Source organism: Protopterus annectens, chromosome 10.part0, assembly GCF_019279795.1.
Source record: "Protopterus annectens isolate FY-2018-M chromosome 10.part0, PAN1.0, whole genome shotgun sequence".
NCBI lineage: Eukaryota > Metazoa > Chordata > Ceratodontiformes > Protopteridae > Protopterus > Protopterus annectens.
In genome coordinates this window covers 1,632,385,922-1,632,408,351 of record NC_056744.1, presented here as the reverse complement: position 1 = coordinate 1,632,408,351, position 22,430 = coordinate 1,632,385,922, and the positions used below count along the sequence as shown (strand labels likewise).

Below are 22,430 nucleotides of genomic sequence, written 5' to 3'. Positions count from 1 at the left end.
CTTGGTTTGAGGCACACTACCAATTTAAGTTCTGGCCAGAAAAAGAAATGGTATAAACTGCTCCTTTCACCTGTATATCAAACCTATATCTCTGGGTAGAGAATTGAAGCTGATTCGACTGTGTACAAAAAAATTTGTTAGCCTGTTCAGACGGGCAGGTTTTCATCTGCAACAGCAGATGTTAAGTTGTCTATCTCGCCTTTATTCTTGCTGGTTGGGTTCGGAGACTCTCCTCTGCTCTGACTCTACAATCTTCAAAAGCTCGAGAGCTGCTTACTGGCTCGAGCCCCCCCCCTCCCCATATCCCATGATGCCTGGCACTAGATACCAATATCTCGTTTGCCGCTTCTGCTGCGAGGTTGTTCTACTGGCTCAGGTCGTATAAGCTTTATTATTGTATTTTTCTTGTCAAAACTGCAATTGTTGGTGTAGAATTAGTCATTTAGACTTTTGTATTGTAGCTAGTTTCTTCCTTAGATAAGCAGTTACCTTTCCCAAGAAAGTCGTTTAAATTAGTTTCCCCTCCCCCCTTCTCTCCATTTTCCAGAGGTTCTTTCCTTTTAAGTTAGAGGTGAACCTTTCTCTCCATCTCCTTTCAAAAGAAAGAAATTTCTTCTATTAGTCACAGTTAGTGTTTAGTGATAGTTTTCTGTAGTTTTTGTTGTGATACTTGTAGTGGGTTGTGGTAACTGTAGTGTGTTAACTTTTGGTTACTTTAATCTATCTGTGTGGGTTCTTGTCCTTTGTTTTCCCCCAGGGATGTTCAAGGATCCAAAACCGTCCAGATTCAAGATGTGTGACTCATGCTGTCAGAAGATGTCCCTTGACAAATGGTCACACTTGTGTTTATTGTCTGGGCGCTGTGCACCTGCAGGACTCTTGCTCGATCTGTCATGCTTTCAGTCCAAGAGTCTTGCATGAGCGCAAAAATAAATTGATCCTGAGGGGTATGCTTAAACCCCAAGATTCACCGGCGAAGGCTCAGCCCGTGAAATCTTCCAGGCCACCTAAACTGTCTGCTCCCAGTTTGGAGCTGTCGTTGGGTGAAGCCACACAATCCATCTCTGCTCCAGCTGGAACCCATGTCCCTCCCTCTGTCGGCTCCGACACTGTCTTTGGAACCGGCTGAGAGTCTAAAGAGATCCAGGTCTCTTTCTTTGGAGTAGATACGTTCGGCTCCAAAGTCGCCCCTGCTCCAATCGGAGCGTAGTCATCTATCATTCCACTCTTCTCGGTCCTCTAGACTTTCGGATCATGACTTGGAGAGAGTTGTCAGTGGGCTGTTCGCAGGCCCTGGCCAAAATGTCCTGCCCTCCTCATCAGGAGTCAGCTCTGTCCACAGCTGTAGATATTCCTCCTATGCCTCACTCTGAGCTCAGAGCCAGAGTTCGTTGGGGTTCGAGTCGTGGAACCGTCGGCGCGGATACCCTCTTTCGGTTCAGTCAGCTCCGATCCCTTCCATGGTACCTTCCCTGGAGGGATCTGGGCGCCGAGACTCCGTCTGCTCCGAGGGGGGGGGGGGCAAGTGGCATCGGACCCTTGTCGAACCCCGCTCTCCCTCTCGGTGCTTCGGCTCAGGTGAGCTCTGCCCCCACATCTGCCTTGGAGCCATCCCCCTCAATGTGGGGAGGGCTTCTGGTTTCTTCGGAGCCTGAGCCTTCTCTGCATCCGGGCAGGGACGCCTTAGAGGTGATTACTGGCCCCTGAGTCAGTCCCACGATCGACCCCATCGGCTCCTCCCACTAGGGTGCCTGCGTCAGCCTCTGTCCCTCTTCCGGACCCCAAGCATGGGGATCCAGAGCTCCAGGACACCCCCTTGGGTGTATCTTCCTCTTCCAAGGCCTCCCCTAATCATTCAAAGGAGCCACCTCGCAAGAGGAAATGCAAGAGGAGGCATGTTGACTCCCCCGAGTCTGTCACATCGGATACCGACTTGGAGTCTGAAGGCTCCTCAAGATCCCCCTCTGAAGATGTCTCCTCAACATCCTTGAGATGCTTTAGGCAGAGGGGAAACTGGACTACGCTAAGCCCTTCCGAGGATGTCTGTATTCCTGGACGCGTTTGGATCCTGACCTTCCACCTCCTGAGTGTCTCTGCCTTTCGACCCACTGATGTCTGTGGTGGCTCGGAAGGTGTGGACGGCTCCAGACACAGTGGAACCGACCTCTAGAAGACCTGCCAAGTTCATTACTGCCCCGCAGGACAAACAGTTCTTGACCAAGGGTGTCCCCGTTGATGCCATGGTGGTAGCAGTGGCCACGAAGTTTCAGCCAACTCCTCCTTTATCTGTCCATCCCCCTAACAAGGAGTCCAGGATGATGGACAGATATGGGAAGCGGATGTTCTCTTCAGTGACATTTTACATGCGGTCCCTGAATTACCTGTGCCTCTTTACCCGTCTTCAGAGGGATCTCCTGAAAGAGCTTGGAGATGCCCTCCAAGATCCATCAGCTGAGGGGGCTCAGGCTAAGGCAGCCTCCAAGCTGGCTACTCTTAATTCAGTGGTAAACTCCTTCATGAGGCTCATTTCATATGCAGCCGATGGTGCGAGTAGAGCTGTAGGCACTGGCGTGGCCCTAAGGAGGCACGCTTGGATCCGGCTATGTAACTTTGTGGAACCTTTGAGCATCTTTCACCTTTTGATGGTTCCTCTCTTCGGATCACAGGTGAAGGATACCCTTACCAGGTGTGAGCAGGGAAGGCAAGACTCTCTCTGCCTTAGGAGTCCGTTTTTCCACTCCTTCCAGACCATATCCTAAGGGTCAGAGTGGAAAGATGTGGTTCCGGAAATCCCAAGGAGCCTTGCCGGACACACGTGAGTTTCCCTCCAGGGGCAGAGGAGGGAACAATAACAGACGCCACCCTCGTGGCAGAGGGGGTCCTCCAAAACCAGGGCAGCAGAGAATCTTTTTCGGACAAGCCCTTCCAGCATCCCTGAAGAGTTGCTCGGCTGCTCACCTCTGGAGGCAGTCGGGGGAAGATTATCGCTGTACCCAAGAACCTGGCAAGACATAACACAAGACAAATGGGTACAGTCCGTCATATCCAGAGGCTACAGAATTCCCTTCATTCGCACCCCGTTAAGGTCAAACTAGTCCCTTCCAGACATTCCAGTCTAAGGGACCAAGCAGTGCAAGAAGTCTCAAAACTGCTAAGAAAAAGGGCCATCCAGCAAGTCCCAGCAGACCAGCAAGGATCCGGAATTTACTCAAGGTTCTTTTTGGTACCAAAAAAGACAGGGGACTGGAGACCCATTTTGGATCTCAGCAGACTAAAAAGTCTGTACAAAGAACGAAGTTCCGGATGGTCAGGCTTCAGTCCATTTTTGTCCTTTCTGGGTCAGGACAATTGAATGTGCTCCATCAATCTTCAGGATGTGTACTACCACATCAAAATGGACAGACGCTCCAGAAGATTCCTTCGCTTCCGGCTGGGAGCCAGCGATTATCAGTTCAGAGCTCTGCCCTTTGGTCGCACCACAGCCCCCAGGGTGTTTACCAAATGTATGGCAGTAGTTACCGCTCACCTGAGATGGCAGGGATTCCAGGTGTTTCCATATCTCGACTGGCTCCTTCACTGCTACCACCAGACATCACCTTCTGCGAGCCAGAGACTGCACCATCGACACCTTGATCCAGGCTAGGTATCTCAATAAATTTTGAAAAGTCTGCATTGTCTCCCTGTAAATCTATAGGCGCAAATTTAAATACCAAAGACATGTTAGCGAGCGTCCCACCAGACAGGGTGTTAGTGATTCGTCAGCATGTCAAGGTTTTATTAGCATGCAAAAGGATTTATGCCAGGTTTGTCCTTCAAACGCTAGGTCTCATGGCAGCAGCGGTCGTACTTGTCCCTCTAGCTCAGTTTCACATGAGGATTCTCCAGTGGCTTTTCACCCAATGGTCCTTCCAGCAACTTCCCATGTCTTACATGATTATGATCACTCAGGCATGCAAGAAGCATCTTGAGTGGTGGATGGTCTCCACATCAGTGCTCCACGGCAGACCATTTGTCCCCCCCTCCAGTGGCTACAGTGACCACAGGTGCCTCCCTTATTGGGTGGGGGGCATTATCAGGGCAGAACAGTCCAAGGCACCTGGCAACCTCACGAGTATCATCTGCACATAAATGTCTTGGAGATGAGGGCCGTGTTCTTAGCATTGCAGGCTCTTCAGGACTCTCTTCCTACCGGGACCATTTCAGTTCAAACTGACAATATGTCAGTAGTGTGGTACATCAACAAGCAAGGCGGAACCAGGTCCTACCCCCTATGTCGAGAAGCACTCGGACTCTGGCAGTGGGCGATCTCTTTCCAACGGTTTCCAATTTGCAATGCACATCCCTGTGAGGTCCAACGTCATAGCAGACAGACTGAGCAGAGCAATTCTCATGCCTCACTAGTGGTCTCTGAACCAGGTAGTTGCGGACCAAATCTTCCACAAATGGGGCCAACCTTGCTGTGACCTTTTTCGTAACTCCCTTCAACAGCAAGTGCAGCAATTTCTTCTCTCTCCTTCCACTTCCCGGGCATTCCCCCAGAGACTCTCTAGTCCACTATTGGCCCCAGGGACTTCTTTATGCATTCCCTCCTTTCCCCCTCATACCGAAGCTAATTCAAAAGGCTACCGTTTTGGGTTGCAAAATGATCCTCATTGCTCCTTACTGGTCTCTACAAATATGGTTTCCGTTCCTGCATCGCTATCTTCTCTAACACCCTTGGACTCTGGACCTAGTTCCATACCTGATTCATCAATCGGGTGGGCTGCACCAATCCCTGCACTCTCTCCAGCTCACAGCGTGGTTGCTCCACTTCCAACCTTAGCCAGGCTCCCAGATGTCTCCCCCTCTGTGCGCGAAATCCTTTTTGTCATCACACAAGTCTACGACCAGAAAAACTTGCGCTAGTAAGTGGAAATGTTTTTCTTCCTGGGAAGAGGCAAAAAGTATAGACCCCTTTTCAGCCCCTGTACACTCCATTTTGGAATTTCTCACTTGCGCTCTTCCATGCTGGGTCCGCTTCCGCTACAATTAGAGTTCAGTTAGCGGCAATTTCAAATTTTCACATTGGCCTGTCTGAAAACAATATCATGTCCCATAAGCTGTGGAAAGCCTTTCTCGAAGGAACCACTCTGCTCAGGCCCCCAGTGAGATCCTCCACCACCATGGGATCTAAATTTGATTTTAGCTTCGCTAATTTTGCCCCCTTTCGAACCTGCAGCTTCTTGTTCACTGAAGTTCTTATCTTGGAAAACACTTTCTGGTAGCTATTACTTCAGCCAGAAGAGTTTCAGAACTACAGGCTCTTTCTATCCGTCCCCTATTCCTCGTGTTCCACAATGACAGGGTTGCTCTTAGGACTAATCTGTCCTGTCCTTCTTGAATTAGTCCATAGACCTTCCTGTGTTTTTTCCCTAACCACTCCAACAGGGCGGAGTATAAGTTGCATCAGTTAGATGTTCACAGGCAGCTACGCTTTTATTTACATAGAACCAAAGACATTAGAAAATCAGATCAACTGTTCCTGTCTTATGCAGTAGGTAAACAAGGTCTTCCGGTCCCAAGGTAACCTTATCCAGGTGGTTGTCTATCATCACATTCATATACCAACTCAGGAATAAAGAATTACCAGTCAAACCAAAAGGTCACCCCACCTGAGCTTTAGCCACTTCGGTGGCTTTTCAGGCTAGGTTGCCCATGGAATCTATTTGTGCTGCGGCTACATGGGCCAACCCAGGAGCAGAGTTGATTTTGGTTCCACTGTTCTGAAGAGTCTTTTCCAATGAGCCATCCAGGATTTTAGGTGCTAGGGATGCTGTCCCAACCAGCAAGAATGAAGGCGAGATGGACAACTTAACATAAAGAAGTTATGTACCTGCCGTAACGTTCCATGTAAGTTGTCGTCTTCTCACCTTCTTTCTCGCGTCCCACCCTCCATCCCCCTATCCTAGTGGACCGAGAAGAGTTACTCTTGATTTTGCACTGGCTGAGTCTTCTCTGGCTATTTCCTTCTGCTTAGTAGTCTCTCCAGTAGGATTTATGCATTCTAGGATAGGATTCATTTATTATTATGTCTGCAGTTAGACTTACCAAACGAGATCTGGGTGTCTAGCGCCAGGCATCGTGGGATATAGGGGGGGGGGGCTCGAGCCAGTAAGCTGCTATCGAGCTTTTGAAGATGGCAGAGTCTGAGCAGAGGATCGGCTCCGAACCAAACCAGCAAGAAAGAAGGCGAGAAGAAAACGACTAACATGGAATGTTATGGTAGGTACATAACTTTTTTTTTTTTTTTAATTCCATGTGTAAATTCTATTGCAATAGTAATACTGTACTGAGACTTGTGTAAGCAACTTGCCTAGAACTGCGTTTTCTTTCAGTATTGGTAATTTTTGGTCTTTATGTGGTCTCATTCTGTGAAGCATTTTGAGCTGTGAAGCAGTGTAAGCCTTGGGTATTTAAAATGTTCCATTGGAATGATAAATAGCTGCTTTTATTTGCCTTCTTCCCTCTAGGCAAGACGCATACAATGTTGGGGAGTCCTGAGCAGCCTGGTGTAATTCCCCGAGCCCTAAGGGATATATTTCAGATGACGAGAGAACTACGTAGTCAAGCTGAACATGAGAACTGGGATTTCACCATTACAATGTCCTACCTAGAAATTTATCAAGAAAAGGTAGTGATTGGATTGTTTCTTGGTGGGGGGGTGGGGGGTGGGGTTAACTTCTGGTTAGAGGGAAAGTGACTGAATTATCCTTCCGTGATAATTTTGGAAAATTATTTTACTCCAGTTGTGTACACAAGCCTGTACATAGTTTTTCAGCAATAAAAATATCAAAGCTATTCCTATTTTTTCCCTTACATTTAGTTCAAAAGTAATTTTTTCAATATTTCTAAAGTGGTGCCCCACCCACCATGTGAAATGGCAATGTAACCTTTACAGGCAGTGTGATTTGGTATTTTGTTGGCCAGATATGGCATTTTTTCCCTGATGCATGTCTCTGGTTATTTTATTTAGGTGCTGGATCTCCTTGAACCAAAACAGCAAGACCTCCCTATCAGAGAAGATATGAATAAAAATATTTTCATCCCAAACCTCACGCAGAAAGTTATTGCAAGCTTTGCAGAGTTTGAAAAGCAGTTCATCCCAGCTAGTCAGAATCGTACTGTTGCCAGCACTAAACTGAACAGTCGTTCCAGCCGTAGTCATAGCGTCTTGCTTCTCAAGGTGAGAGTACCTCTTTAGTGAGGCAGCATGTGAGGGCTTCTGTTGTAATTCTGCATTGTGCAAACCTTGGAGTTGAAATTACTGTGAGCTTTAGCTTTTACTGAGTTGTCCCACATGCCAGCACTGGAGGAGAGCTAAAGCCATAACTAAGTCTCAGTCCAACTTTGGTTTGATTTTAGCAGTTCTTGTGTCCAAGGCAGTTGCGGGAAGGATTTGGTGTGCCCATCCCATGGGTGGAGAGTATTCAACTATGCACTCCCTGTCAGTGTCGTCCATAGTGGGGCGTAGCCTTCAGATGTAACAGGCAAGTGCAAGGAGCAACTTTGGGTTCTATGATGGCATCCGCCACCAAATGGAGATGGCCCTTCTACCGCCCCCAGCACTAGTAGACCTGGTGATGGTTGAGGGCACTAAAGTAGCTGTAAAGAATGAAACAAATGGGGGAGGGGGGTATGGCTGGTTTCTTGGAAGAAGTGGAGGTTTTGGTACAATTAGCATCCACTTTTACTTCAGAGAAGTAATGTAATGTAACATGGTAACTGCCTTTTAACTGTTTAGAACTTGCGATGGCGTTCTGGATCAGGGAGACTGTGCAGAACTGAAGGAAGTGTGCCACGCAGAGATCAGAGTCTTCAAGGTGTGTAATACATGGGAGCCATCTCTGAAAATTTGTAATGTTGATACAAATGATTGAATAGTCGTATGATAGAATGCCAGCATTACCTAGTGGGGAGGTTATGGTGTACAGTAGGGACTGGGCACTTGCCCTTTCCCTGTTGTGTAATCTTGGGAGTTTGTATATAGAAGTGGGTACTGGCACCTTTTCCCCCTAAAGAAAGCTGTTTTTTTTTAGCATGACTTGGTGGGGGTCCCCCCCCCCTTCTAGTATGACTTTAGGTCTTAAAGTTTTAGCTTTTGAGACTTTTCACTCTTTGGTAGTACATTGTGTGACATTCCCCTCCCACTTTAGGGAGTGCTGGGGGGGTGCTTGTCTACTGCAAAATGATTTAAAGGAGTGGAGTATTGTGTTTTCAATATTTGCTCTGCCTGTACGTTTTCGGTGCCCAAGCATTCTAGATCCTTGAGGGTTGCATTGTCTGATCCAAAGTTGTCCCTCCCTTAATCTGGCAGTCACCCTGACCAGTTTTGTTCAGTTGTCCTCAGAGGTCTGTGACAGGTCTGAGGGGCAATGTTTAGCTCTGGTTTGTTTGGATCACTCCCTTTCCCTGGGTGCCTCAGCCCTATACAGCTCAGGCCTGATTCTGTCTGGGCAGTGCGAATCCAGAACTGGCCCAGACTTGCTTTCCTTGGCTGCTTTTCCGGGTCGGTCAGCCTTTTAGGTTGTAGAAAAGGTTTCTCTACAGTTAGGAGAACCGTCCTCTTGTATCTTTGATCCTACCCTTTTCCCTTCATCTGCTCTGAACCCATCTTTTCTGCTCCTTTGGGTCAGCCAGTCCCAGACTGTCTCCATTCACACTCCCCACAGGGGCTCCCCTCTTCCGATACCCCCCAGACCACACCACAGAGGAGGTCCCTCAGAGGACATGCAAAAGGAGGCAGACTACCTGATGGAGTCTGTCATGGAGGACACATTTTGAGGAAGGCAAAGGATCCCCTGACAGTTTTTTCCTTCAGGGACATCTTGGAAATTCTTAGGCAAACAAGTGTCCTCACAAAATAAAATACTGTTTTCTGGAGGTCTTCAAGACTGGCCAATCTACATTTTGGGTACACCCACCCCAGGATGAGGTGATAAATTTTTTATCAACCTTGTCTTTCTGGACTGAGAAGGAGCCAGACACTGAACCAGTACCCAAACACCCAGATAAGTTTCTTTCCTTGCATGCAGACAGTTCTGGAGCAAAGGTTCTCCAAAGAAAACAGGTGACCTAAGACCTATCCTTTACATATAGATTTAGCTTGCTTGGATCCAGAAGTCCAAGTTCTGAATGGTTACGTTCCAGTCCATTTAGTCTCTCTTGGGCAAAGACTATTAGTACGTGTCCTGGAGATTTATGGAGCACATTCATAGCATAAAATACAGGTGCTCCAGGAGATTTCCCAGCTTCAGGCTGGGAGCCAGTCATTACCAGTTCAAAGTGCTGCCCTTTGAGCTCACCACAACCCCCTGGGTTTCAGTAAATGCATGGCAGTGATTGCAGCTCACTTGAGGCTCAGGGTGTAAGTGTTTCCATACCTGGATGGCTCCTTACTGCCAAAACCAGGCATCAACTAATTTAGGCCAGGTATTATTTACTGCACATCTCTTACTCCTTGGGGAATCCTTATCAATCTTGCAAAATGCAAACTAGCTCCAGTACATGATCTAGAGTTTGTGGGAACCCAACTGGATACCCTACACAATGACCCATCTTCCTACACACCAGATCACATCTCAACAGATTTACTATCCTACACTTCACCTGTGAGGCTGGTATTACAGGTACTAGGCTCTGTCAGTAGCAATAACTCTAGTCAGTCTGACCAGGTTCTTAATACTTCAGTGGGCCTTGGTAGTGCAATGGTCAATACTTTCAGCCTCCATCCCTGCCTATAAAGCTTACTCCAATCTGCAAACTTAGTGTCTGATGGATTCAGTCGCAGGACCTGCATGTGGCCAAGCTGTTCCTCTCACTCTAATAGCCACAGTGACCACAGATGCTTCCCGGTGGAGGTGGGTCATTACAAGGGGAAGATCATGCAAGGCACATGGTCCCTCTCGGACCACATTGCATATAAACATCCTTGAGATGAGCAGTCGTATTGTTGCCTTTCAGAATGTTCTCCCTCTGGGGACAATTGCTATACATACAGACGTGTTGGTCTGGTACATCAATAAACCAGGAGGAACTCCTTCTTGCCCACTGTGCACAGAGGCCATGAGGGTCTGGGAATGGGCTCTCCAGACTACTTTCTGGTCCCCGTGCATTCCAGGGAAAACCAGCATATTGGCGCACTTGGCAGATCCAGTCCGATTCCTCACGAGTGGTCCAACGGTCAGTAGCCAGTACTGTTTTCAGCTGTTAGGGCCAGCTTTACTGCCATCTTATTTGCCTTTCCTTGCAACAAATGAGTACTTTGCTTTGATCCCCCCTCAGAGTCCCTGAGGGATGCTGTAGTCCACAATTGGCCCCCAAGCTTTCTCTATGCTTATCCTCTACCTTTGATCCAGAGATTTCTTCAGAAAGCAAGCAACTTAAAGCTCAGTCATCCTCATGGCCTCCATTTTTGGCCTCGTCAGGTGTGGCTCCCTTTTACTATGGTGGTCTCTCTAGTATCCTCCATGGATTCTGGAGCTCACTCAGAATCACCAGTCTCACCCGTCAGAACTTCCACACCCTCAAACTGGCTGCATGGTTTTCCAGTTCCAGTGATACAGTCCAGGCTTGCCTCTCTAGTTTGCAATGTTGTTTTGGCCTCCTAGAGTTCTTCCACCAAAAAGGTATACAAGAATAAGTGGAAAAGATTTTCGATGTGGGCTTAGAGAACATTTTCAGTTTCAGTCCCAGATGTACTTTTTCTTGGTCATCTCTTCAAACAAGGGGGCTAGCTTTTCTAATAAGTTAGCTAGATCTAATTCTTATAGGAAACTCTTCTTGTCTAACAAGTTATGTAAAGCCTTCATGAAGGCAGTTTCTCTTCTAAAACCTCCCATAAAAGCATTCCCCACCTAGCCTTAAGGTTTGACTCCAAATTGTAACAGTTTTTACCAGTTCAAAGGGCTTTAAATTTTGTCTTGGAAAACTATTCCATTGGTAGCTATTGCATCAGAAAATTTTTAGAATTACAAGCATGATCAACGAAAACTCCTCTTCCATAAAGATGGTGTCTTTGCAAACAAATCCTTTGTCCAAGGTAGCAAGCAAAGCCAATCTTAACCTATTCAATCTACCAGTTCTAACAAAAGTGAATGTATGCTACACCACCTTGATCAACAATTACATTACAGGTTGTATCTCATTGTTATCACCAAAGAGGCTTAGATTTGCCTTGTCCACTTGGTGCCCATTCTACCAGAGCCATGTCAACTTCAGCTGCCTTATCTTCCAGATCTTGAATTTGACATTTGTGCCGCAGCCACTTGGTCCATGGTACATATCTTTGTTTTACATTACAAACTGTATCTTCTCTAGCAGCAGAGCATCCTTTGGTTCAATAGAGCTCTGGCATATCCCTCCATGAAAGCCACCCAGAAGTTATGTAGCTGGGGACTCTAACCCAGTGGTGAGGAAGAATATCATCAGATTAAGTTGTGCACTTGGCATCTGTTGTCAGTTTGTTCTTTCATTCCTTCCCCTGTCCACCTCCTTCCAATCCTTCTGGAATAGATAAGCTAGGAGCCCTCAGGTTCCTGGTTTGAGCCTCTTAGGAAACATGGTACTGACTTTTTTTCCTCTCTACCCTCTAGTCTATTGAGGTTAGATGTATGCTATTAATGCTTCAAACTCCATATGAGGGGTTGAGGATGCCCTGGTGGGTTATGAGTAAAAAGAGGAGCATGAGGCACAGATCAGAAGTCTTGAATAATGTGGCAGTCTAATCCTGAGTGGTGAATGAAAATGGCCAGTACAGATGCTAAGTCATGTACTTTTAATTGGTCCTGCTGCTGCTAAACACCTTTATTCCAATCCTACCCTACCCTTTCTGATGTAAAGATGGAAATATATTTTAAGTATGGGAATGTGTGTGGTTCTGTAACTTTTTTTATTTTTCAGCATTTTAAATTGTTAGGGCACACCTTAACATAGTCTTGAGAATTGTGAAAGTATGAGGAATGTTTTGGCTGCACTTCCTTGAATCAAAAATCTGCTTTCATTTCTTGTATTCAGATTGCTACTCATTGTAGTATCACAGTTAAAACGGTGTATACCAAAGCTGTGGCCACTGGTATTTTTGAGGTGGTTTGTTCTCAAAACCTAACAGATAATATTTCAAATTCAACTTTTGATAGAGGTTTATTTTTTGGCACCTTTGCTGCAGAGGTGATAAGTGTGTGGAGAAGGGTAAGATGATACAGGGAATCCTAAAAAGATTTTGGACTTTTCCAAATTTTCCAAGGGATTGTCTAGTCTAATTTGGTAAGAAACAAAATTAGTCTCAGCATGCAGGTAAACATGTTTAAGAAATTGCAAAAGGGTTCCAAGAATTTTGGAAACTCCCAAAACAAAGGACCACCCAAGAAGTCTGACTAAACACACTTCCTCCTTCCTCCTTGTGGAAGACAAAAGTGGGTGCCATGGTGGGAAGTCCAAATCTCCACTTCTCTTTGGCAACAGATTCTGACATATGGTTTCTGAAGATGCATCAAGGTTGCAAATGGTTATGGGAGGAAATTCCTCTCAAAGGGGTAATTCCTCACCCTGTACACCAGACTCTTATTTCCACCTGTTCATCACATGCTGTCTGCGAGAGTGATGAAATCTGTTACTCTTTACTAAGTGGGAAAGGGGGTTTATTCACAGATGTTCAGTGCCAAAAGAAAATGCTTGATTTTAAGATCCATATCCTTATCAGTCAAGTTTTAGGGGGTAATGAAATCCAGACATTACCCTTTGTGAACTCTTCACATAGTGGAAGGTTATCATCCAAAGTGTCTAGACCCACTTGTAGCTTATTGTAGAATAGAGTATATCCATTTTTCCCATATTTAGAGTACTTATCTTTGCAAAGTCTTTCAAAGTGTCGGATCTGTCTTGAGTGAGATCTCTTGCACAAGCTGGGATTCTGAAAATATTCAAAACTTTGACTCCTCATAGAACTGTGTTCCTGGAATGTCAACTAGACACCACAGTTGAAAGAACTTTTCGACCACAGTTGAAAAAAATTATCTAGATCTATTTTGAGGGTTCTCCATTTTTTGGTCACTACAAGAGGATACCTATGAGAAAGATAATGGTATCTGAAGTCACTCTGGTCCCTGCACAAACACCTTTATCTCAGTGTTTGGACTTTTCAGAAGAGATCAGTTGGGAGACTACAGGTATTCCTAAATCCCAGATATCTTATTCTCCCTTCTCAATCCAAAGCAGTCTATCACAACAGATGCCTCTGACTTTGCTTGAGCAGTTTGAGGAGGGATAAAAGGGTCTGAGTTGCAGAGCTGATTAGCTGGTTGTGATGGATTCTATAACCATCTGGATATACCAAGCTGATATAGGTATACTTTTTTGCACTTTATCCGTTTCAATGATAGTTAACAAAACTGTACTGCATTTTTTTATTTGCTTCATTGAATTTTGCTGGTCCCTGTCTGCATTTTTTCCCACCCTACTTGCTCAAGTGTTGTATTCTTAAACTTGGTGTCTTTGGAATTGCCTGCCCTTGCTGTAAATTTGCTTCTGGATACCCACTGCAGTCCCATCTCCTTTGCTTACTCAACTGAGTACATTGTGATCATTTGGGAGGACTTCCTCCTTGCTGCTTTGATTTTTGGACACTCCCAACCCCCCTTAGCAGTTACTCAACACTTTAAGACATTTTGTGGTCCCCACTGTTGTGGACAAACCTTTATCAAAATCCTTTCTCCATAAGTTCACCCAAGTATTCAGAACACTATGGACAATTCTCAGCATCTCCTACCAGCCTAGTCAACGTGGGCATACTGAGACAGTGTAGCGACTGCCTCATGTTCACTGACTGGTCTCTTCTCCTAGCACCTAATTCTTTACTTGCAAGAAATGCATCTATGCAGGTAACCTGGAATCCCATGCTCTTGTGCACCACAGTCGGTACTCCTGATAAGAGGAGATTGCCAGCACAAACATCACACCACTCGCATGACATAGCCAAGGGCATCACGCACACCCCTATGCAGAGGTCCTCAATAAAACCTTAAACAGCAGAGACCTTCAAAACACACGCACACATTCCACATACAACACCAAACACATCACAGCAGTCAACACGCTAGTCTCGCTCAAGCTAAGCATACTAGTCCTTAGTGACTCAATTGAGATGCACTGATGTCCCCCTCACTAGGCTCTATAAAGTCCCTGTCAGTTGCCTTGTCAGGTGCCAGAATCCGCCATATCATGCATGGACTTTTCTCCACAACAGGTACAAGTATGAAGGTTATAGTTCATGTTGGTGTGAATGACTTCAGATGTACCTCCCTGGACTATATGAAGAGACATGATCTGAGCTCTGAGTATGTCTCTCAGGCAGGTATGACTCTAGCCCTTGGCAGCACCCTACTTTCACCAAGAATGATACCACAATATCAACAAAAAGTAGGCTTCAAAAATTGGCTTCGCTTCTGGTGCCCTTCCAAGGGGATCCAGTATCCGTCTGCCTGGGGTGACATGGGTGACGGGCCTTGATGCTTTGCCAGAGATGGCCTCCACCTGTCACCCCTGGGATTCTGGATCCTGGCCAAGGCTCTTGCCTCCCTCATTATGCTGGAAGGCTGGTCTTTGGGACATTGCCTAAAAAAGGCACAAACTATCTGTCGAAAAGCGAATTGAAGGTCCTGATGCTTAATGTTGGGAGTCTTAACCTGAAAATGCACTCACTGGAGGCTGTCCTCTCACTGAAAGATGCTGGCCTCTGTGCAGTCAAGGAAACTTGGTTCAGGGATGAAGGGAGCACCCCTACCTAAGCACACTATACTTCATTCCACACATTACAACCCCAAAATGAGGTCAGGGAGACTAAGGGTGGGTGTAGTCTCTTCATTAAGGATAGGCACACCTCCAGACTGGTTTGCCAGCATGATGCACTGTTAACTACTCCAGGTACAACTAAAAGTTGGCAAGGCACCTATCCAAGTTATAGCCAGCTACAGACCTTCCTTCTTCCTGGGCCTACTTGACTCCATCATGGTACCCCCCCAACACCCTGATCCTTGGTGACTGATTTACGGCTCAACTTCTCAAAAACTGATTTTACGGCTCGTAAGGGAGGATATCTGCTTCACCCCACCGCTCCTTCAGAGGATGTAGACAACTATGCTGAACATCTATCAACAGGCTTTACAACAAAAGGATGAAACTGTTGTCCAAGAGTAAAAGAACAAATTCCAAATTAGAAAACATCCCTCCTTAGCCTCAACAAGCAAATTAGATCAGTAGTGAAAACCTTCAAAGCCAATTATGAATCTAAACGAACCACCAAAACCAAGGGAAACCACAAAGCCACCTTCAGTTGAGTCAAACCTCCATAGCAGAGTCCAGGTTTGTTCTGAATTGATACTTAACTGCATCATACACTGATCCTGTTGACTTGGCCACTCTGCTAGCAGGTAAGTTCCACACAAACTTCACCTCCCTGTTCCAAAGGCCTATTCGACATCCCAGATGTTGTTCGTGTTTCATTGTTGCAGTCCTCACATTTGGGTTATCTGCTTGCAGTAGCCCTCAGTCGGCCTGATTATCAAAGTCCTGGGTCCTGCGTCAGTTGCTGTCTCATCCTCCATGACGTCAGATAGTCAGGGGTATAAAGCATGCAGCCGATGCCATTACATCAGTCTTTCTTGCTGTGTGCTGCCCAAAGCAGAAGCGGTTCGCAAGTGACATTCGGCCGACTCCTGAAATTTTCGTTTTCGAGTTTCAGAACCGAAGTCTTTAAGCTAAGCACCCCGTTGGGAACCTTTTTCTTGCTCTAAACCGATGTCAGTAAAAGTTAAGTTTTATTTCTTGTGGAAAGCAAATACCTCAGATTTTAATTCGTACTGCATTCCTTGCTTAGGCCTAGACCACGACATACCTTGCTGTTGGTTTTGTGCTTTATTCAAACCTCAGACTAATCGTCCGTTTATTTACGCTTCTAAATATTTTGGTACTCTGTTCAGTTATCCAGAAATTGCTTCGGTAAGCCACCCGATTACAGACATTCTCAAAAAATGCAGAGATAAAGACAGACCACATAGGTCCAAAGCTGCCAACGACGCTTCTAAGCTAGCCTCCAGTTTGCTGGTACTCAGCGAGGCACTTTCGCAGCTCCTGATGCCCACTACTTCAGATTTGCAGGCCTCTGAGACCCATTCGGAATCTGTTATGCCACAAGATGCTTGTGGAACCTGCAGATGTCTCTACCTTGGATGGGTCCAGAGCCGCAGTGCAGGCACCTTGCTTTAGAGGGTGTATTCAGGCCTACTGACTTGCATATTAAACCACCATCTTCTTCAAGGCCTGAAACTCTATCCATGCCTAGAAAACCGGCACCCAGACCGCATGGTCAGGCCCCTATGCCTAAACAAATAAGAATAGCTGAAGACCTTATTACTGTAATCGGAGGAAGCCACCCTTCCCCCTGTAACAGACCTAGGACTGATTTTCCTTCTAATTTTTCTGATCAGGACTTTGAAATTTGTTTCCTCTGACCAGGATTTACCCTTCTCTACCTAATGAGGATTCTGATACAGAGAACTCTATTCCTTCTGCTTCCCCTCCAGAGGATTTCTCTTTTGGTGAAAACTTGCATACTCTTGGGGAGCATTTTTCGCTGGGGAAGCCAGGATTTCTTACTCCTGCCCCAACACAGGCCTATAGCTATCCCTCCTGTACTGGACACTGATGCCTTCTCTGAATCTAGCCTGGCCTCTGACTCTACCTCCTGCTCCCAGAAAACCTGATGGGTATTATAGGATTCCTGACTCTCAAGTTCCTCTCTAAAAATCCTACTGTGGATCCTGAGACCATTTCACAGGGACCCAAGGGCATTAAGGCTACTACCAAAATTCCTACCCCCTCTGACAGAGATTCCAGGGTGCTGGATAGATGGGGTAAGAAGGTATACACTTCTGCAACCTTGGCCATTAGGGCCTTAAACTGCCAGTTTCCTATGTTAAAGTATCAGCACCATATTATTGGATTGCTTGAACAAAAAATGTTAATTCCTGACTGTGCTGAAAATAAATATTTACAGGATTCAATGCATTCTGCTGAACAAGTTGGAAAATATACTTTGCAACATGGTTTTGATTCATTAGAGGCATCTTGCAGGGCTGCTGTTACTGGGTCTATACTTAAAGGCATGCTTGGCTTAAGGAGCTATCTTTGCCAGATCATGTTAAAGCCAAATTGTTGGATGCTCCCTTAAACCAAGATGGTCTGTTTGGTAGCAAAGCAGAAGTACTTAATGGAGGAAAAAGCTAAATCTATGCAAACTGTTAAAGATTTCCTGTAAGTACAGCCTCCGAGATTTAGTAGGCATTGGCCCTCTAAGAACTGGTCCTTTCCTGCCTCTTCCGGGCCTTCAGTCCAAACCCAGAACCAGCAGAACACCCAGGCTGCAGTCTCAAAGTACTCACAGGACTAAGCAGTGGGGGGCTCCCACTTCCAAAGCAGGGAGTAGTAAGATCCCCCCATGGTAAACTGTCTCAATGACTTATTTAAACATTCCAAGCCCTGCACAACTGACTCTTTCCTTTAGGGGGAAAGATTACCCTGCAGGCAAAAAATTGGGAACTCGTTACCCAGGACAAATGGGTTTTAAATGGTTTCCCCAAGGATACAGATTCCACTTCCACTCCTTACCAACCCCAAACGGTTGGCCAGATATACCCCCAAATCAGAGGGCAGAGGCACAAAAGCAAGTGTTCTCTCTTTTAAGCATCAGGGCTATTCAACCTGTCCCAGAAAAAGAATGGGGACAAGGATTCTACTCAAGACTTTCTGGTACCCAGAAAAGCCAATTCCTGGCATCCTATCCCCTCTGCCTCTCCTCTCCTATCCTAAACACATTTTTGGTAATCCCAAAATTCAAGATGCTAACTCATCAGCTGCTTCCTGTGCTAGGCAAAGATGCTGTTTGGCAACACTGGATTTAAAGGAAGCCTACATGCACATCCCAATAAGGGAATCTTGGCAGAAGATACCATCAGTTCTCTACACTGCCCTTTGGCTTATCTACTGCGCCCTTGGTATTCACCAAGTGCCTAGCTCTAGTCCTTGCATTTTGCAGACGAAGAAATATGCAAATCTACCCATACTGTGACGATTGTCTAATTTAGTCAGAAAGATCAGGACATTCTTTACAAATGCCAGATTTAATAGTAATTGCTAACTTCTCTGGGGTACACTATAAACGAAAATAAGTCACATCTTGTACCCTGCCAACAAATTGTATTCCTGGGAGCAAGCTTGAATGCAGCTTCCCAGATGGCCTACCTCATGCCAGAGAAACAAGTTCATTTGGCAACCTACTTCAAACTACTGGCCACAAAGACCCGGCTATCTGCAAGGATACTGCAAGCCCTGGGGTTCATGGCCTCCTGCATTCTACTAATTCCATATGCAAGACTGCATATGAGGAAACTACAATGGTATCTTAAGCCTACGGTGTCAACCTTCTCAGGATCTAGAATCAAATGATTCCTATCATACCTTGTCCACAGATGGTTCCTTTGGTGGGCAGAGGCCTGCCACCAAAACAAGGGACTGCCATTCACTCTGCCCCCTGCCACCCAAACCCTAACAGACTCATCAGACTATGCATGGGGGGCTCACTTGACACGGAAGTGCATTCAGGGCAAATGGAACCAAAGTCAAATGCACCTGCATATCGATCAAAAAGGAAATGTTAGCTGTACAGAATGCTCTGACAGCCTTCAAAGACCACATTCTTCCAGGACAATTACTGGTAAAGGCGAACACCACCACTGTTATGTGGTACATAAACAAGCAGGGAGGAACCTACTCATACCCTCTCTGCAGACTAGCCATGGCTCTGTGGAACACAGCCTTGAGCTACCAAGTGCACCTACAGGCTAAATTCCTGCCAGGAAAGCTGAAATACACTGGCAGACTACCTAAGCAGTAATCTCATGGAGCCACACGAGTGGAAACTGGAACCAAAGATATTCCACATGTTGAGAAACAAATGGAGCCCATAGATGGACCTGTTTGCCTCCCCCCAGAACTACCAATTGGACAAATTCTGCACAAGGACTCCCCAGAAACGCGCGTGGAAAGAGGTTTTGCCATGTGAAGGACAGGACATCCAATCAGTTTATGCCTTCCCCCTCTGCCTCTCCTCTCCTCTCCTCTCCAAGGTACTAAAGATCAAACAGGACAAACAAAGGACAATACTGATTGCACCAGACTGGCCACGCCAGCACTGGTACCCCCTCTTGTGCAGTGTCACTGGCACCTGCGTCATACCCCTGCCCTGCTGTTCCAGCAGGAGGGCCAGATTCTGCACCCACAGCTTCCAACTCTGAACCTGGCAGCCTGGCTAATTACCTAATCTCTCCATTACCATCCCTCAGTAAGCAAGTGATGGATTCCATTCTGGAGGCAAGGAGGCCTAGTACTAGAAAAATCCTATGCTGAAAAATTATGTTCCTGGAACCAAACTCGGAATGGGCACAGCAGCTCCCAAGTTCTCAGATTCTTCAAAACTTGACGTGAAGGGCCTTTCCTTTTCCTTCATCAAAATTCATGCCTCAGCCATTTCAGCTCATTACAATACAGAACCACCCCTCTTCTGTCATCCACTGCTGAAGCAGCTCTTAAGAGGGACCAAGAACATAAGACAATCAAGGAGAGCCTCTACTCCAGCCTGGGACCTTAACTTTGTATTGGAAAAGATCATTCTACCTCCCTTCTGGAAATGCAGAGTTGAAATTCCTTTCTTGGAAAACAGCCTTCCTTCTAGCCATCACTTCAGCAAGAAGGGTGTCTGAATTACAGGCCCTTATGGCAGTGGAGCCTTTCATCATCTTTCATGCGGACAGTGTGTACTTCAGGACCAATCCCTCCATGCCACAAGGTGGTAGCCAGTGTGGCCCTTATCAGTCCATTCATTTGCCAACCTTTTCTAATCCACAGAACAAAGGGGAACGAATACTGCACTCCCTGGACGTGCACAGACAACTTAGATTTTACTTGGACAGGACTAAACCTCTCAGGAAATCTGAACAGCTGCTGGTTGCATTTGCTGCAGGGGCAGATGGGAAGGCCATTTCAAAGCAAACCATAAGTGGATATGCCACTGCATTCATTTCTACTATAAGCACCATGGAAAACCTACCACACAGAGGATAAGACCACATTCAACCAGGGCTGCATCTACCTCTACAGCCTTTCTCAGAGGTGTCCCTACCAGGGACATCCTAGAAGCAGCTACCTGGAGTTCTGTATATACCTTCACCAAGCACTACCACTTGCCATTTTTTTTCTAAATCCAGAGCTGGCTTTACCACTGCAGTCTTGCAGGGCCTTATAGCTGGTCCTAATGCTATCTAATTACCTCCTCCCATCCTTAGCTTTGGGAATCTACCCAAATGTGGTGATGTGAACATAGTATAGTTGTGTACACTTGCCATAAATGTAGATGTTGGTGTATTCACTGTTGCAGTCCTGGTTACCCTTCCTCCAGCCCCCTGACTTCTATTGACTATCTCTATTCGTGTTTACTATGCTTAAAGCTTTTTTGTGTATTTGCTTTTTTGTTGGAGGTGTAACCTTGTATATAATTGCTTCCCATTATGGGGGCACCTGACATCTGGGACAAGAAAAAGTAATGTAATGACATTGGCTGCATGCTTTATACCCCCTGACTACCTGACGTCATGGAAGATTAGACCGCAACCGACGCAGGACCCAAGACTTTGATAATCAGGCCGACTGAGGGCTACTGCAAGCAGATAACCCAAATGTGATGACTGCAACAGTGAATACACTCCAACATCTACGTTTATGGTAAGTGTACACAACTGCAGTATACTTGTCCCACACCTAACATATCCGTAGATCAAATGTTAAAGGCCGTATCCGTGGCGAAAAACACAGCTTCCATGGGACCTGATAGTATCCCAAGCTGTATTCTACACCATCTCCAGCAAGAACTAGCTTGGCCATTGTGCACCCTATTTAACCACAGTGCAAGTACAGGCTTCATTCCAGGAGATTGGAGAACTGCCATTGTCCACCTTTGCACAAAGGTGGTGCCACTACTGACCCCCTGAAACTATTGCCCCATTAGCTTGATAGTCTGATCTGTAAAGCCATGGATTCGTCAAGGCAGATCTTGCCTGGTTGACTTTTTTTGAGACCGTCATAAAGGCCCTGGATGAGGGGGAAAGTCTGTACATAACAGCTTACCTTGACTTGGCCAAGGATTTTGACAGAATCCCCCACTCAGGCATCATCGAAAAGCTAGCACAACTTGGTGTAAATGCCTGTCTTATCAGGTGGGTGGCCAACTGGCTCACCAATGGAACTCACAAGGTTAAAATAGGCACCTCCAACTGACAGCAGACCCGTTCCCCAGGAATCTGTTCTAGGACCCCTACTGTTTGCCTGGACCTCTGAGAAGTGGATGCCAAAGACAAAAACAGCCTGTGGCTGACTCTCTGCGGACAACTAAGTTTGGTGCAGTCATTGACTCCCCAAATGATAACCTACTGCAAGAGATCTCGCAGCAACAAATTGGTGGCAAAGTCATGGCCTTTAAACGCGCAAAAAAATGTATTGTAGCCTTTAGAAAAAGCATGGCCCCTACTGATTACCACATCAACTGCAACCCCCTAAGCACACAACCTGTGGTGAGACCTAGGTACTCAAGTTGACGACAGTCTCTCATTCAACCATGTAGCTGCAGTGGTCAGGAAAGCCTTTTACTTGGTTCATCTCCTAAGTAAAGGGATTGCATCCAGAAAAGGTTGTTGCCTCTCTGTACTCCTCCCCCATTTTTATTTTTATTTTACATTTGTTTACTGGGAAGGTTAGACTGGACACTGGTCCATTTTCAGTGGAGGCCCAGGGAGAAAAGCTCCAAAATACTAAGCATGGAAATGCAATACAATATAGATATAATATACATGGGAGAAAAGTGAGAATAGCGTACATATCCGATTAGTGAAGTAGAACTTAAACAAAAGTTGGCAATTCATAAATCAGATTAGCAAAAACTTTTTAACATGAATATAGGGATAGGTGATGTGAAGGATAGAATTAGATAAGATTATACTGTAGGATGTTATGTTGAGGGAACAGGTGAGGTTTGCAGCTCTTTTATAGAAGAAAGATATTTGTACTGTAAAGTTAATATCAACAGATTAACAAGCTTTCAAGTGAGCAACTGGTAACCCTTAGCAGAATCCTTAGAACAGTGCATTGGTGTTTCTTAACCTGGGGTGCAGCATGAGCAAAGCCAACTTTTTTAGATAATGGGTTTTCAGGATTTTTTTTAAATTGGATAGTACAGGTTATGTGACTTGGTAGTGAATTCCAGATTCTGGCTGTGATGCAGGCAGAGATATTTA

General features: G+C 45.8%; 1 protein-coding gene across 1 annotated transcript in view; it reads left to right on the top strand.

The window, feature by feature from the left end:
- Positions 1-22,430, top strand: part of KIF22 (kinesin family member 22) — a 638,755-nt gene that overhangs the window by 73,453 nt on the left and 542,872 nt on the right. The window contains exons 4-5 of the mRNA XM_044086339.1: positions 6,510-6,670; positions 7,013-7,222. Coding sequence (XP_043942274.1) covers positions 6,510-6,670; positions 7,013-7,222 — 371 coding nt within the window. The remainder of the gene's footprint in view (positions 1-6,509; positions 6,671-7,012; positions 7,223-22,430) is intronic.